The sequence below is a fragment of the Passer domesticus genome, chromosome 2 (assembly GCF_036417665.1).
Source record: "Passer domesticus isolate bPasDom1 chromosome 2, bPasDom1.hap1, whole genome shotgun sequence".
Lineage (NCBI taxonomy): Eukaryota > Metazoa > Chordata > Aves > Passeriformes > Passeridae > Passer > Passer domesticus.
In genome coordinates this window covers 882,935-897,156 of record NC_087475.1, presented here as the reverse complement: position 1 = coordinate 897,156, position 14,222 = coordinate 882,935, and the positions used below count along the sequence as shown (strand labels likewise).

Sequence of the window (14,222 nt, the reverse complement as noted above, 5' to 3'; positions counted from 1 at the left end):
ATGTTCCAGGAATCCAGAAATGCCTTGACTAAAGGTAAATGATTTTGCAGTTTAACAGGAAAGTTTATTTCAATCAATTGACAAGGAGTTGTGGAGACATTTCTTTGGGAAGAGCAGAAAGTTTCTGGCCTGAGGAGATTGTGGGACTCACTGCCAGCAGGAGCAGATCAGGAGCAGCTCCCTGTGGGGATTTCTGCCTTGCTGAGCAGAGGAGGAGCAGTGACAGAATCCCAGAATTGTCAGGGTGGGAAGGGACCTTCAGGATCACCCAGTGCCACCCCAGCATCACCCCAAACCCTGTCCCCAGGGGCCACATCCAGACACCTGCAGGGGCCACCTGCAGGGATGGGCACTGCCAAGCTCCCTGGGCAGCCCCTGCCAAGGCCTGAGCACCCTTTCCATGGGCAAATTCCTGCTGCTGGCCCAGCTGAGCCTGCCCTGGCCCAGCCTGAGGCCGTTCCCTCTGCTCCTGTCCCTGTTCCCTGGAGCAGAGCCCGACCCCCCCGGCTGTCCCCTCCTGCCAGGGACTTGTGCAGAGCCACAAGGGCCCCTGAGCCTCCTTGGCTCCAGCCTCAGCCCCTTCCCAGCTCCTCAGCAATTCTCCAGCCCCTTCCCAGCTCCTCAGCAATTCTCCAGCCCCTTCCCAGCTCCTCAGCAATTCTCCAGCCCCTTCCCAGCTCCTCAGCAATTCTCCAGCCCCTTCCCAGCTCCTCAGCAATTCTCCAGCCCCTTCCCAGCTCTGTTCCCTGCCCTGGACACGCTCCAGCCCCAGCTGTACTGTGAAAACTGAGCAGTAATTCAGAGACTTCTCCCTTTTGTAGTTTCTCAAGATGAGCAAGACATATTTTGGGGGGCCTGGAGGATTTTATAACTGAATTTAAAAACATAAAAAGGCACATGGATTTTTGTGGGCTCAGCATGGAAGGGGTAGAGAAACCACTCAGAAGCTGCTGAGTGCAGCAATGACTCCATGGCTGTTGTTCTTCATGGAACCATGGAATATCCTGAGCTGAAGGGACCCCCAGGGATCCCCCAGTGCCACCCCCAAGCCCAGCCTGGGCACCCCTGGCAGCGCTGGCCAAAGGCTCCTGGAGCTCTGGCAGCCTCGGGGCCGTGCCCATTCCCTGGGCAGTGCCAGCACCCTGGAATTTTGTGCCCCAGGCCAGTGAAGGCTTTCCTGGAGTCCTGGATTTACTGGGATTTGTGTGAGGTGGGAGTTCTCCACCCACAGAGAACACACTTAGCTGATCACATCACTCCAAGCCAGGTCCTTATGAACTCCCATAATTCTCACATACAATTACCTAAAATAATCAAAAATCTGTGACAACTTTTAGGAGCCGCCACTGGAAAAGTGACTGATATTGACAGTAGGTAGAAATTGGCTTGTAAATAATGCTAAATGAATAATTTCCCTAAATAGCAGAAGAACTTGTGGAGTTCTCAGTTCCTGGGTGTGTCCTGTGGTGCCATCTGTGTGATTATCCATTATCCAGGCAGCTGGATAATGCTCACAGTGAAATGGGAAATTTTTCATATTGTGTCTCAAGAATTCCACCACATCTGAGCTCCAAATATGATAAAGGTTTCTTGTAAATTAAGGGATAATAGGTCAAGATGGGAAAGATGGAAATCTTCCTTTTAAAAATATATTTTTATCAAACAAATAAATGACAAACACTGGATTTAATCAAGGTAATTTAGTTTACCAGGCAACTTTTCCAAACCACAGCAGTTTACAGGATACTCTGGATTTGTCTCCATGTTTTTATGTTCTGTAATAAGTGAATACTTCATGCAAGTGTTAAATTACATCATCTTTGCTGTGTGTCTTAATATCATAGAAGTGATTAAGGAGATAAATACTTTTTCTGCTGAATATTTTGTCATCTCTCCAAAACAACTGATTTCAATTCCTTCTGATGAGTCCTTTGGAGTGGGAAATATTCCTGGAATTTGGTGCATTTCCACCAACAGCTTTCATGCTTGCAAAATGTCATTAATATTTCAAATCAGGTCATTAGAATTGTAGTATTGGATATCTTGAGGTAGAACCAGTTGGTTTCAGGAGGTTGCTGGTGCTTGTTTGGCTGCTCAGGTATCCTTTCAAATGGGATTTGGGGCATTTTATGATACAAGATAAACATCTGGTGGATTAGGCTGAATTTGGCTCTAAAGTGACTGAGATTGTTTGAAAGTTTGGCCACTTCTTTGTGTCGTACTGTTGAAGGAGTGAAACTCTGTGCTCTTTAATAATCTCAGCCTAGAGATTTGATAATTGATACTGATGCAGGTATCAATGAAATGGAGCTGGTCACTTGTTTCTGTTAGGATCATGGGATGGGCTGGGTTGGAAGGACCTTAAATCCATCCCATCCCAGCCCTGCCATGGCAGGGACACCTTCCCTTGTGCCAGGCTGCTCCAGCCCCAGTGCCCAGCCTGGCCTTGGGCACTGCCAGGGATCCAGGGGCAGCCCCAGCTGCTCTGGGCACCCTGTGCCAGCCCTGCCCACCCTCAGGATAAAGAATCCCCCCCTAGTGTCCCTGGATCTACACTGACCCTCCAAGCTCCAAGGCCCTAATGCCCATCCTAGAACATGGAAGAATCCAGAATTTCTTGCTGCTGCTCCTGCCCAAAAGCACACAAGGACTGAGTTGATGTTTGTGAAGTGCTTGTGCTGAGAATCCTTTGCCAGTGCCTGGCAAAAGCAGCGGGCTGAGCTGTCCCAGTGCTGTCCGTGTGTCCCGTGGCTGTCAGTGTGTCAGTGTCAGCAGGGCACTCCTGCTCCCAACCCTCTTTACATCTCAGCATTTCTTTCTTCCAGTCAGTGGCAGTGGAAGAGGCAATGCTGCAGTGCCTGGCTCTCCTCCTGGGCTGCATCCAGCACTTACACTCCTTCCCAAAGGTCTCCGTGGCCTGCTCAGGCAGGACCCAGCTCCCTCTGAGTGAGGAGCCTCCTCCAGTTATGTGCTTCACTTTCCCTAAGCAGATGAGTGTGCAGTGTTTGCTGAGGGGTGCCAGCACCAAACCAAAACCACACAGAAGAGTTTAGCATTAGATTTTTATCTGATCCTTATGCCTGTGTGAGGAGTGTGCCTTGAATTGCAACTTGGGCACGGTGTTAGTGAGTTATTTTTGTCTTTTGCTTATCTGGAACTTCAGGAGTTTAAGTCAATTGCCAGTTTTGGTCATGATTTTCAGATTTTTTTAAAAGCAAACACTTGGATGGAAAGTATCCCTACACATCACTGTCATCTGTGATTCCTGGGAGGAGAGGGGTGGCAGCTCCCTTCCTTTGCCCAAAAAACTCCCAGGATGGGGTGAAGGGAGGAATTGTCTGCCAAGGCCAGAGCAGAGGCTTTGGGAGCTGGGGAATGGGGCAGGAAAAGGTTGCTCTGGAAAAGCTTCAGGGAGCACAGAACTGCAGGGTCCTTTCCACTGGCATCAAATGCTCTGCTTGTCTCAGGGGGAGAAGATCTGATGGAAACCTTGGATTTTAATCCCTGAACATCCCAAGTTTTGCTGTCAAAAAGGCACAATCTGGGCCAAAAAAACTCCACTTCCACCATGAAGATTTTTGTAGCAACTGACTTGGCTGTATACAGTGAATATTGAAATGCTGTCATTCCTATCCAATAATATGAATGTGGCTGTTGTAACACTTCAAATCCTCCTTGTTGGTCTGTTTGGATTTAAATGCCAGGCTAACAATTGCTCTGCTTTTTAGGCAAGGCATTCCTTGTGCAGGAATGAGCAAAGCCTTGGGGGGAATGTCCAGCTGGGAGCTGTGTCTGTGCAGGATGGGTGTAGAGTGTGCTGAGCACCCAGCTGGAAGTGTCCTGGCTGCTGAGGTGTTAGCAGAATTTTCTTCAGCTGGTTTCCAGCAGAGCTGTGGGAGATGCTGGCTCTTCCTCCCCATCCTCCCACTTGGCAAAGCAGTGTTGCATGAGATGCCCAGCACATCTTTGTTTCCTCCTGGCTGACCCAAAAGGGATGTGTATGGGATTTTTTCCTCTCCAAAAATGCTCCATCCAGTGCCAGCACTGTAAATAGGTTTGGTTTTCTTAACACACAGTCCTGTCACAGAAAAATCCTTTCACAGAACACTGACCCAGCTGGGAGGGAATAGTGTGTTAAATGTCTGTGGAAAACTTAAATTATTCTTAAAATGTCTCTAATTCCAACTTCTCTGGGAACTGATTGTCTCTTTAATGATGCTGAGCTCAGTTTTCACTGAATTTAAAACTGAGGAGCAGTAATGAAATAAAACTGAGAGCTGAGCCACAAGGATCAGCTTCCCTTTTGAAGCTTGCACCCCTGTATCCAGTGGGTTTGAATCACTTCCATTTCTTTTTTTGTTTCTTATGCAATTTTCTCATTTGGGTCAGTGCATGAGGAATGAAAACTTCCTGTGGACTGTAGATTGTGAACTTGTGAAAAACCATCCAAATACTTCCAGGATTAACTGTTTCAGTTTTACCTGTACCATATTTTCGCGATAAGATATCAATTTTTGAAGTGAACTATTTTCAGTGAAAATCCTCAGTGGTCATAGGTAAATTTTCCCTTTTTCTACTGTAATCCTGAGGAGTTCAGATGCAAAATTCCAGGTCGTGCAAAGAAATTCCAGATAAAGGTTGGATTTGTGTTAATAGGTATTAATGCAGAGAACAAATCTTGAGGAAAATATTATGGTATTATTATTTATATTCTAATTTTTTCAGGCAATTGAAGAAAAGCTGACTTATATATGAATGAATACTCTCTGTACCATGACTCATCCCAAAGACATTCCTTAAGGATTTCAGTCTCCTGTGTATAAATCAGCATTAACTGGCAAATGAAACTGATTAAGAGTTGCTGTTGTGAGAGCTGAGAGGGCAGATTTGTGTCTGGAATTCAATAAATGGATTCCATAAACCAACAAACAAAATAAAACAGATGTGACTGTTCAGATTAAGTTTTGTCCATTTTTCATAGTCCCATTTAAAAGTTTTCTGGTTTCCTAACCCTTTAATGGATGAAAATAGGGAAACAGTAGGTGGTTTATAGACCCTAGGAATAAACCTGAAATATCTGCATCTGGCAGGAGTGTGACTTTGAGAGGTCCCCAACCACTGCCAGGTGTTGTCCCCTCACAGGGAAATCTTTGGGGCCATCAGTTCTCATTCACAGAGTGGATTTTTACACCTGTTTGCCTTTTTTTAATCCAGGAGCTGAGAGAAATCCATAACAAACAGCAGCTTCAGAAACAGAAGAGCTTGGAAGCTGAGAAGTTGAAACAGAAGGAACAGGAAAGGAAGACAGTGGAGCTGGAAAAGCAGAAAGAAGCTCAGAGGTAACAAACTGCTTTAGTGGAGCCCTAAATGTAACACCTCCCCTGGCATCTCCTGGGCAACATTCCTGTCTGCCCAAAACTTCCAGGGATGCAGATGAGGTTTGTGTCCTCTAGTGCCACCCTCTAAGGCTTGGCAAGTGGATTGGTTGGACAGCAGCAGGAATTTGCCCATGGAAAGGGTGCTCAGGCCTTGGCAGGGGCTGCCCAGGGAGCTTGGCAGTGCCCATCCCTGCAGGTGTCCCCTGCAGGTGGCACTGAGTGCTCTGGGCTGGGGACAAGGTGGCCATGGGGCACAGCTGGCACTGCCTGGGCTGGGAGGGCTGTGCCAGCCCCAGGAATTTGGGATTCCATGAATTAGGTTTTTTCCTCCCACTGTTTTTGGTCAGGAATTCACATTGTCCTTGGTGTGTTCTTTGCAGCACACCAAGCGTGTGAGGAGCAGCTGCTTCTCAGGTGTTTGCCTCTAATTCTGAAGGAATTCCAGGGGTGGAATAGGCCATGGAACAGACTGGAGCACACTGGCCATCCTTCAGATCTTCAGAGCTGCCTTTACTGGGAGAAATTGTTTCCAGCAGAGAATATTTATTTATTTCTTGGTGTCCTGTCCTTTGGTGGAGGGGAAGGACTTGCTAACTCTGGCCTTTGGGAATGAGAAATATTCCAAATAATTCTCTGGAGCACTGTATAAAACTTGGAAATACTTCTCCTCCTTGCCCCTCAGCATGAGGATAAGGATTGCCACGTGTTCTGATTCCTGCTTTTCTCTTTCTGATTTGCCTGTTTGGAGTCCTGGCTTGGGTTGGATCTTCAAGGTCCCTTCCCACCCAAACCATCCCCTGAGTTTGTGATTTCTGGAATCATTCCCGGTGTGAGGAGGTGCTGGGAGATGCAAAATAAAGTTAGGGCATGGAAAAGCTCTACAGAGGACTCTTGCTGGAGATGACCCAAAAGCTTTGGTGGCTTTGGTCTGAGTGGCTCTGTTGTCCCCATTGTCCCCCAGGCGGATCCAGGACCGGGACAAACCACGCCTGGAGCGGGGACAGCCAGAGGAGGAGCCACAGTGGCAAAAGAAAATCCAGGAAGATGACAAGCAGAAAAGGGAAGAACTACCCAAGAAGAAGGAAAGTGAGGATAAGGGGAAACAGGAGATGCAGGAGAAGCTGAGTAAACTCTTCCAGCCCCACCAGGAGCCCAGCAAGCCTGGCCAGGCTCCGTGGTCCAACGCAGGTAGGGTCCAGCAGCAGGGAGTGCTCTGGGACAGCTCAGTTCTCTTCTCTTCTCTTCTCTTCTCTTCTCTTCTCTTCTCTTCTCTTCTCTTCTCTTCTCTTCTCTTCTCTTCTCTTCTCTTCTCTTCTCTTCTCTTCTCTTCTCTTCTCTTCTCTTCTCTTCTCTTCTCTTCTCTTCTCTTCTCTTCTCTTCTCTTCTCTTCTCTTCTCTTCTCTTCTCTTCTCTTCTCTTCTCTTCTCTTCTCTTCTCTTCTCTCCTCTCCTCTCCTCTCCTCTCCTCTCCTCTCCTCTCCTCTCCTCTCCTCTCCTCTCCTCTCCTCTCCTCTCCTCTCCTCTCCTCTCCTCTCCTCTCCTCTCCTCTCCTCTCCTCTCCTCTCCTCTCCTCCCCTCCCCTCCCCTCCCCTCCCCTCCCCTCCCCTCCCCTCCCCTTCCCTTCCCTTCCCTTCCCTTCCCTTCCTCTCCTCGATGCAAGACAACAAAACTATTGCTGTAGGTTTTTTTGTGTGGGATACATGCCTTGGGATTTTTCAGAGTGGGAACAATTTCCTTTTCCTTTCCTGCCTCCCTTTGTTCACTGGAGCAATGACCTGAAATCTAAGATTTAATGCCCCTTTTCTGCTCGCCACATTCACTTTCAGCTGAGAGCTTTTTCTGTGCATTGTATCCTGATTTTTGCCTGTAGTGAGAATTCTGCTTCCCTCTTAAGTGCCTTGGATACACACGAGAACTGTTTGGGAATGTAAAACTGGTTTAAATATTTGTCCAAAGGATTGCATCACTTTGATAACCAAATTCTGCCCAGAGGAGCTGTGGATTTCCAGTTCCTGGTAGTGCCCAAGGCCAGGCTGGGCACTGGGGCTGGAGCAGCCTGGCACAGGGGAAGGTGTCCCTGCCATGGCAGGGCTGGCACTGGATGGGCTTTCAGGTCCCTCCCAGCCCAGGCCATTTTGTGTATATAAGATTTTCCCTGTTTAGAGAAGAAAAGAATAAGCAAATTGTATTTAAATAATGAATTTTTCTATTTCCCTTGTGTAAAAAGGGGATAGGGTTGTTCTGCAGACTGCAGGTTTGGTGATTCTTGTCTCCATTTCCACCCCATTTTCCATGAAGTTAAAAATCAGGTGGTTTGATTTCTTCTCTCTGTATCTGTGTGTTTCCTTTGCTCAGAGAAAGCTCCTCTAACCATTTCTGCTCAGGAGGATGTAAAAATAGTGTATTATAGAGCTCTGTATCCTTTTGAATCCAGAAGCCACGACGAGATCACCATCCAGCCTGGAGACATCGTCATGGTAAGCAGGGCTTGGGATCTTCCTTGGGAAAAGCCTCCAGCTTCTGCCATGGCTGCCTTACATTTTATATGGCAAGAAATGAAACTTCAATTCCCAAAATCTGCTTGCAGGTGTGTTGGTAGAGAATAATTTCCAGTTTTTCAGGGATGTGGTCAGTGGGTTGTGTCAAACTCTGAAGCAAGGCTTGCTTTTGTCTCTCTGAGTTTTAATTCCCTGGTTAATGGCTGCAGGGATTAAGTGGCTATTAATAGTAATTAATCATTAGTGTGTTCTTAACATGCAGAATGAAAATTCCTGGGGGAATTCTTAAATATTGTTCGCTGGGAGAAGAGTATTCCCAACAGTGTTCTACCCAACAAAATTGATTTTAAGAGCTTTTGCATTTAGCTCAGTTTAGTAAAGAGTGGATTTTGCAAAAATACACTTTGTAAAGTCCTCTAAATTGTAATTATCATTATTTAAAAAAAAAAAAACTGGTTTGGGAAATTGAACCTTTTGGGGTTGGTTTGGCTTTTTAACTATTGGGTGTTTGTGACCTTGGAATGGGCTTCTGGAAAATCCAAAGTGAATCCTGGCTCGGTGTCACTGCTGAGGACTGAGGGAGGATACAGCAGGTTGGAAAGCTGGAGAGGAGACTCTGGAGGCTGCTGGGAAATGCTGGGATGCCATGTTTTCATGGAAAATAGGGAATGGCCTGCATTTACAGGTCATTCTGTGGGCAAGAGTGGTCCCCGTTAGGCAGACTTGCTGGGAAAATAACAATTATCCCAAAAAAAGAATAATTTTGCACATTTTTAAATAGATATTTGCAGAGAAAATAACATTTTTCCTCCAAAGATGTGGTTCTAGGCAGTTCTGCACACATTTATCCCTGTTCTTGCAGGGAAAATAACATTTTCCCTTAAATGTGTGATTCTAAGGAGTGCTGGAATCATTTTTGAAAAGAGATTTGCAGGGAAATAACATTTTTCCCAAAATACACAATTCTAAAGAGCACTGAAATAATTTTAAAAGAGAGATTTACAGAGAAATAACATTTTTCCCAAAATACACAATTCTGAAGAGCACTGAAATAATTTTAAAAGAGAGATTTACAGGGAAATAACATTTTTCCCAAAATACACAATTCTGAAGAGCACTGAAATAATTTTAAAAGAGAGATTTACAGAGAAATAACATTTTTCCCAAAACACACAATTCTGAAGAGCACTGAAATAATTTTAAAAGAGAGATTTGCAGAGAAATAAAATTTTCCCCCAAAGTATGTGATTCTAAGGAGCACCACACATATTTTAGAGACTTTGAGACCATCTCACTCTTGTTACCTGTTTTTTATGGACTCGGTGTTAACCCCTTCATTCCCAGCAGGGCACCTCCTCTCTGTTGCCTTTATTGAAGTTTTTTTTCCAGAACCCCAGCAGGTTCCTGGGGGCTGTGCTGCCCTGCAGGAAGGGTTACAGGGCAGCTGCTGTGGGCAGGGCTGCACCCATGCCTTGTTTTCCATCCAGAAGGGAGTGGGTGAGTGCTGCCAGCAGCTCCTCAGGGCTCCACTGACCCCCCAGAGCTGCTTCCCCTGCACTTCCTCGGGTTTGAGCTCACCAGGGGTCCAATTAACACAGCCCAGCTCGTTACCAAAAGCACTTCAGACACCCTGGGCCAGGGTTTGCTGTTGGTGCTGCCTTTGGCTCCTGCTGTGTTTGTCCTGTGCTTCCAGAGGTGCCCGTGCTGCCTCGCCTTGGAAACAGCAATTTCACAGAATCACAGAATAATGAGGTTGGAAGAGACCTCTAAGATCAAGTCCAACCTATGCCCTAACATCTCAACTAGACTATAGCACCAAGTGCCATGTCCAGTCTTTTTTTAAACACATCCAGTGATGGTGATTCCACCACCTCCCTGGGAAGACAATTCCAGTGCTTTATTATTCTTTCAGTGAAAATTTTTTCCTGATATCTAACCTATACCTTCCCTGACATAGCTTGAGACTGTGTCCCCTTGTTCTGTCAGTTGCTGCCCGGTGGAAGAGACCGACCCCCACCTGTCTACAACCTCCCTTCAGGAAGTTGTAGAGAGCAATAAGGTCACCTCTAAGCCTCCTCTTCTCCAGGCTAAACAACCCCAGTTCTTTCAAACGTTCCTCATAGGGCTTGTTTTCCAAGCCCCTCACCAGCCTCCTTGCTCTCCTCTGGACACGCTCAAGCATCTCAATATCCTTCCTAAATTGAGGGGTCCTTCCTAAATTGCACGCTCAGGCTGCCTGGTGGCATCAGTGCAGCTGCAGTGGAGCTGAGCTCCAGCTGGGAGCTTCCTGTGCCACCAAATCCCTGCTCCTTGGATGACTGTCCTCACACAAGTGGAGCTCTCCCACCCTGCAGCTCAAATCCTGACCCGTTTTGGAGCTGTGGTCCTGGAAGGCAGCGGGCAGGAGGTGCCAGCAGAGCCCAGGGCTGGATCCCAGGGCTGGGCTGGGATTCCTGGACTGGGATTCCTGGGCTGGGATTCCTGGGTTGGGATCCTGGACTGGGATTCCTGGGTTGGGATCCTGGACTGGAATTCCTGGGTTGGAATTCTTGGGCTGGAATTCCTGGGCTGGAATTCCTGGATTGTATTCCTGGGCTGGGATTCCTGGGCTGGGAATTCCTGGGCTGGAATTCCTGGGCTGGAATTCCTGGGTTGGGATTCCTGGGCTGGAATTCCTGGGCTGGGATTCCTGGGCTGGAATTCCTGGGTTGGGATCCCTGGGTTGAAATTCCTGAGTTGGAATCCTGGGCTGGGATTCTTGGGCTGGGATTCCTGGGTTGGAATCCTGAGCTAGGATCCTGGGCTGAAATCCCTGGGTTGGGATTCCTGAGCTAGGATCCTGGGTTGGGATTCCTGGGCTGGAATTCCTGGGCTGGGATCCATGGTTGGGGTCCTGGACTGGGATTCCTGGGCTGGGATCCTGGGTTGGGATTGCTGGTTGGAATTCCTGGGCTGGAATCTGATCCTGGCTGGAATATCTTGCAGAGCTCATTCTGTCACAGGAGCTGGGCCTTCAGCAGAGCCTGGGAATGATCTTCCCAAGAGTGTGAAGCCCAGGGAGGAGGAGGATTTCCCCAGGAAGGAAAAGGCTTTGCCAGTCTGGGGAGGGCTCTGCTCTGCCCTGCTGCTGGGAAAAGCCTGTGCCATGGATTCCACAATTACTCTGGCTTTTTAATTCTCCCACTTTTTAATTCTCCCATCCTTTCAATGTACTTTAAATTCCTTCCACTGTAAGTTGAGATTGATTTTCATCCTGGCTATAACTCAACCAAGCTTTTGTGTGGGAACAGACATTCTTCCCTGAAAAATCTACAATGAATTCTCATCAGTTTTCTTAGTTATTGATTGTTGGAGTTGGATTCAATCTTCTTTGTGATCCACAGACTTAATTAGCTGTCAGCTGTGGTTCTAAAGCACAGCTGAATAAATAAAAACAACCTCCCACACACTGTAATTCACTATTCAGGTGTACATTTAAAGTCTGGTTGTCTTTTGGAAAAAAAAAATCTGGGATTGTTGTGGGACTTGTGGGTGGTAGGTGTAAAATTAAATTAAATTGAAACAAAATAGCTTAAAAAAAAACATTTAAAGGAATTTATTTAAAAATTCAATATAGTACTACAAAACCAGATGTGATCCCTGTGTGGGTTATCCAGCCCCAATGGGGTCACAGATCCCTGTGTGGGTCAGGAAAGGGATTGGGATTGGGATTGGGATTGGGATTGGGATTGGGATTGGGATTGGGATTGGGATTGGGGTTGGGGTTGGGGTTGGGGTTGGGATTGTGCCCCTCAGGTGAGAGCCCACCTGAGAGCTGCCCCAGCCCTGTCCCAGCCCAGGAGGAGCTGGAGCTGCTGCAGAGAGCCCAGAGGAGGCTCCAGGATGAGCAGAGGGATGGAGCAGCTCTGCTGGCAGCAAAGGCTGGCACAGCTGGCATTGTTCACCTGCACAGGAGAAGCTTTGGGCTGAGCTCAGGGTGGCCTTGCAGGGCCTGCAGGAGCCCCAGGAAAGCTGGAGAGAGACAATTTCCAGGGGATGCAGGGACAGCACACAGGGAATGGCTTCACACTGAAAAATTACAGGTTTAGATCAGATATTAGGAACAATTTCCTTTCTGGGAAGGAGGGCAGGGGCTGGGATGGAATTGCCAGAGCAGCTGGGGCTGCCCCTGGATCCCTGGCAGTGCCCAAGGCCAGGCTGGACACTGGGGCTGGAGCAGCCTGGCACAGTGGGAGGTGTCCCTGCCATGGCTGGGTGGAGCAGGACAGGTTTTAGGGTCCCTACTGATGCAAACCATTCCATGGTTCAGTGGTTTCAATATGGAAAGAAAAGGAAAAAAACAATTGTCAAGCCCTCTTGCATTGCAAAAAGTTCATTTCTGCAGAGATCTGGGTTGTTTTCAGGAAAATTCCCTTTTGCAGGATGTGTTTGTTAACTCTCTGACTTCTGTGTCTGCAGGTGGATGAAAGCCAGACTGGAGAGCCAGGGTGGCTCGGTGGAGAACTGAAGGGGAAGACTGGATGGTTCCCTGCAAACTATGCAGAGAAGATTCCAGACAGTGAAGTCCCAGCCTCTGCCAAGCCCGTGGCCGAGCCCTCTGCTGCTCCCAAAGTGTCTGTGCAGGAAAGCTCCACTGCCCTGGGAGCCCCTGCCCCTGCAGAGGCTCCTGCAGCAGCCAACAACTGGGCAGACTTCAGCTCCACGTAGGTTTGGGGGCTGCCTGGGCTCCTTTGGAGCCTGCCCTGAGCACAGAGCCAAACTAAAAACACATTTTGGGATGTGAAGGATGCTTTCTGTAGGAAGCAGTTGAAGCTGCAGCCCTGTGGGACTTGGGCTTGCCCATCAGCCCTGCCTGGGCACAGCATGAGCAGAGACATCCCCATGTGGGCATGGGGGAAATCCCAAGGGTTTCACTTCCTTTGGAATCACAGAATCCCAGGCTGAATTGGGCTGGGAGGGACCCCAAATCCCACCCAGTGCCAGCCCTGCCATGGCAGGGACACCTCCCACTGTGCCAGGCTGCTCCAGCCTGGCCTTGGGCACTGCCAGGGATCCAGGGGCAGCCCCAGCTGCTCTGGGCACCCTGTGCCAGCCCTGCCCACCCTGCCAGGGAACAATTCCATCCTAATCTCCCACTGAAATTCCTCTCTTTCAGTGGGAACCCATTCCCCCTTGCCCTGCCACTCCTCTTCCTAATGAACCATCCCTCTGCAGCTCTCCTGGAGCCCCTTCAGGTACTGCCAGCTCCTAAATCCCTTTCTCCTACATTAATTTCCACCAAGCTTTATTGAAGGCTTCCAGCCTGCTTATTGTTCTGTACAATATGAAAATGGCAGAGGTGACATGAAGAGCTGATTTAATTCCTGGTCACAGCATTACTAAAACTGATGGAATTGGAAAATGTGCCCATCCCTGGATGTCTTAACTCAATACTGGGCACTTTTATCAGCTGCAATTCCTTCTCCTTTGCCCATGAAATCCATATTTTTAAACTGATATCTCAATGGGAGGCCCTGGCACTCCTGACACAGCTGGGGCTGCCCCTGGATCCCTGGCAGTGCCCAAGGCCAGGCTGGGCACTGGGGCTGGAGCAGCCTGGCACAGGGGAAGGTGTCCCTACCATGGCAGGGTGGCACTGGGTGGGCTTTGAGGTCCAAACCATTCCATGATCCTGTGTCTAAAGAAAAGGGATGTGAGAGGTCAGTGACATGCAGGGGGGAAGATTTCAAACCAGTTTTGTAAAGAATGATGAATTATTTTTATTTCTCTTTCCACTGTGCATAATGCAGCCTGCGCTGCTTGAACTTCTGTTTGTAGGGACACAGCTAAGAACTGAGATAAAAACCTGTCCTTCAGTGGCAAGGACAGGGAGCTCAGTGTGGGGGCTGCCTTTGAAGGGGAAGTTGTGCTTCACCAGTGTTCAGTTGCACTGCTGCACCTGGAGTTAAGGTGCTGGAAAAGAAATTCATGTAGAAAGTTGAAGTATTTGTTCTGTGTGAATTTTTTTTTGTTCCTACTGTTAAAACCAGTAGGAATCACATTGTTCTTTTCTTTTCCTTTCCAGCTGGCCAGCAAACAGCAGTGAGAAGGCAGAGAGTGATAACTGGGATGCCTGGGCAGCCCAGCCCTCGCTGACCGTGCCCAGCGCGGGGCAGCTCCGGCAGCGCTCGGCCTTCACCCCTGCCACTGTCACCGGCTCGTCCCCGTCCCCTGTGCTGGGCCAGGTGAGCTCCTGGCCTCGCCCACGTGCTCTGGGCCACCACAAAGGTGTGGAGAGCAGAGTGGGAGCCTGCCTGTGCGTTAAAACACTCACCTGACACGACAGAGGGAGCACCTGCAGGAGGGGC

The 14,222-nt window shown here is 48.3% G+C and overlaps 1 protein-coding gene across 4 annotated transcripts in view; it reads left to right on the top strand.

The window, feature by feature from the left end:
• ITSN1 (intersectin 1) overlaps nucleotides 1-14,222 on the top strand; it is a 106,641-nt gene that overhangs the window by 56,696 nt on the left and 35,723 nt on the right. For all 4 annotated transcript variants that reach the window (XM_064405199.1, XM_064405192.1, XM_064405186.1 and 1 more), the window contains 5 exons: nucleotides 5,215-5,339; nucleotides 6,340-6,566; nucleotides 7,733-7,854; nucleotides 12,334-12,578; nucleotides 13,940-14,099. In XM_064405199.1, coding sequence (XP_064261269.1) covers nucleotides 5,215-5,339; nucleotides 6,340-6,566; nucleotides 7,733-7,854; nucleotides 12,334-12,578; nucleotides 13,940-14,099 — 879 coding nt within the window. The remainder of the gene's footprint in view (nucleotides 1-5,214; nucleotides 5,340-6,339; nucleotides 6,567-7,732; nucleotides 7,855-12,333; nucleotides 12,579-13,939; nucleotides 14,100-14,222) is intronic.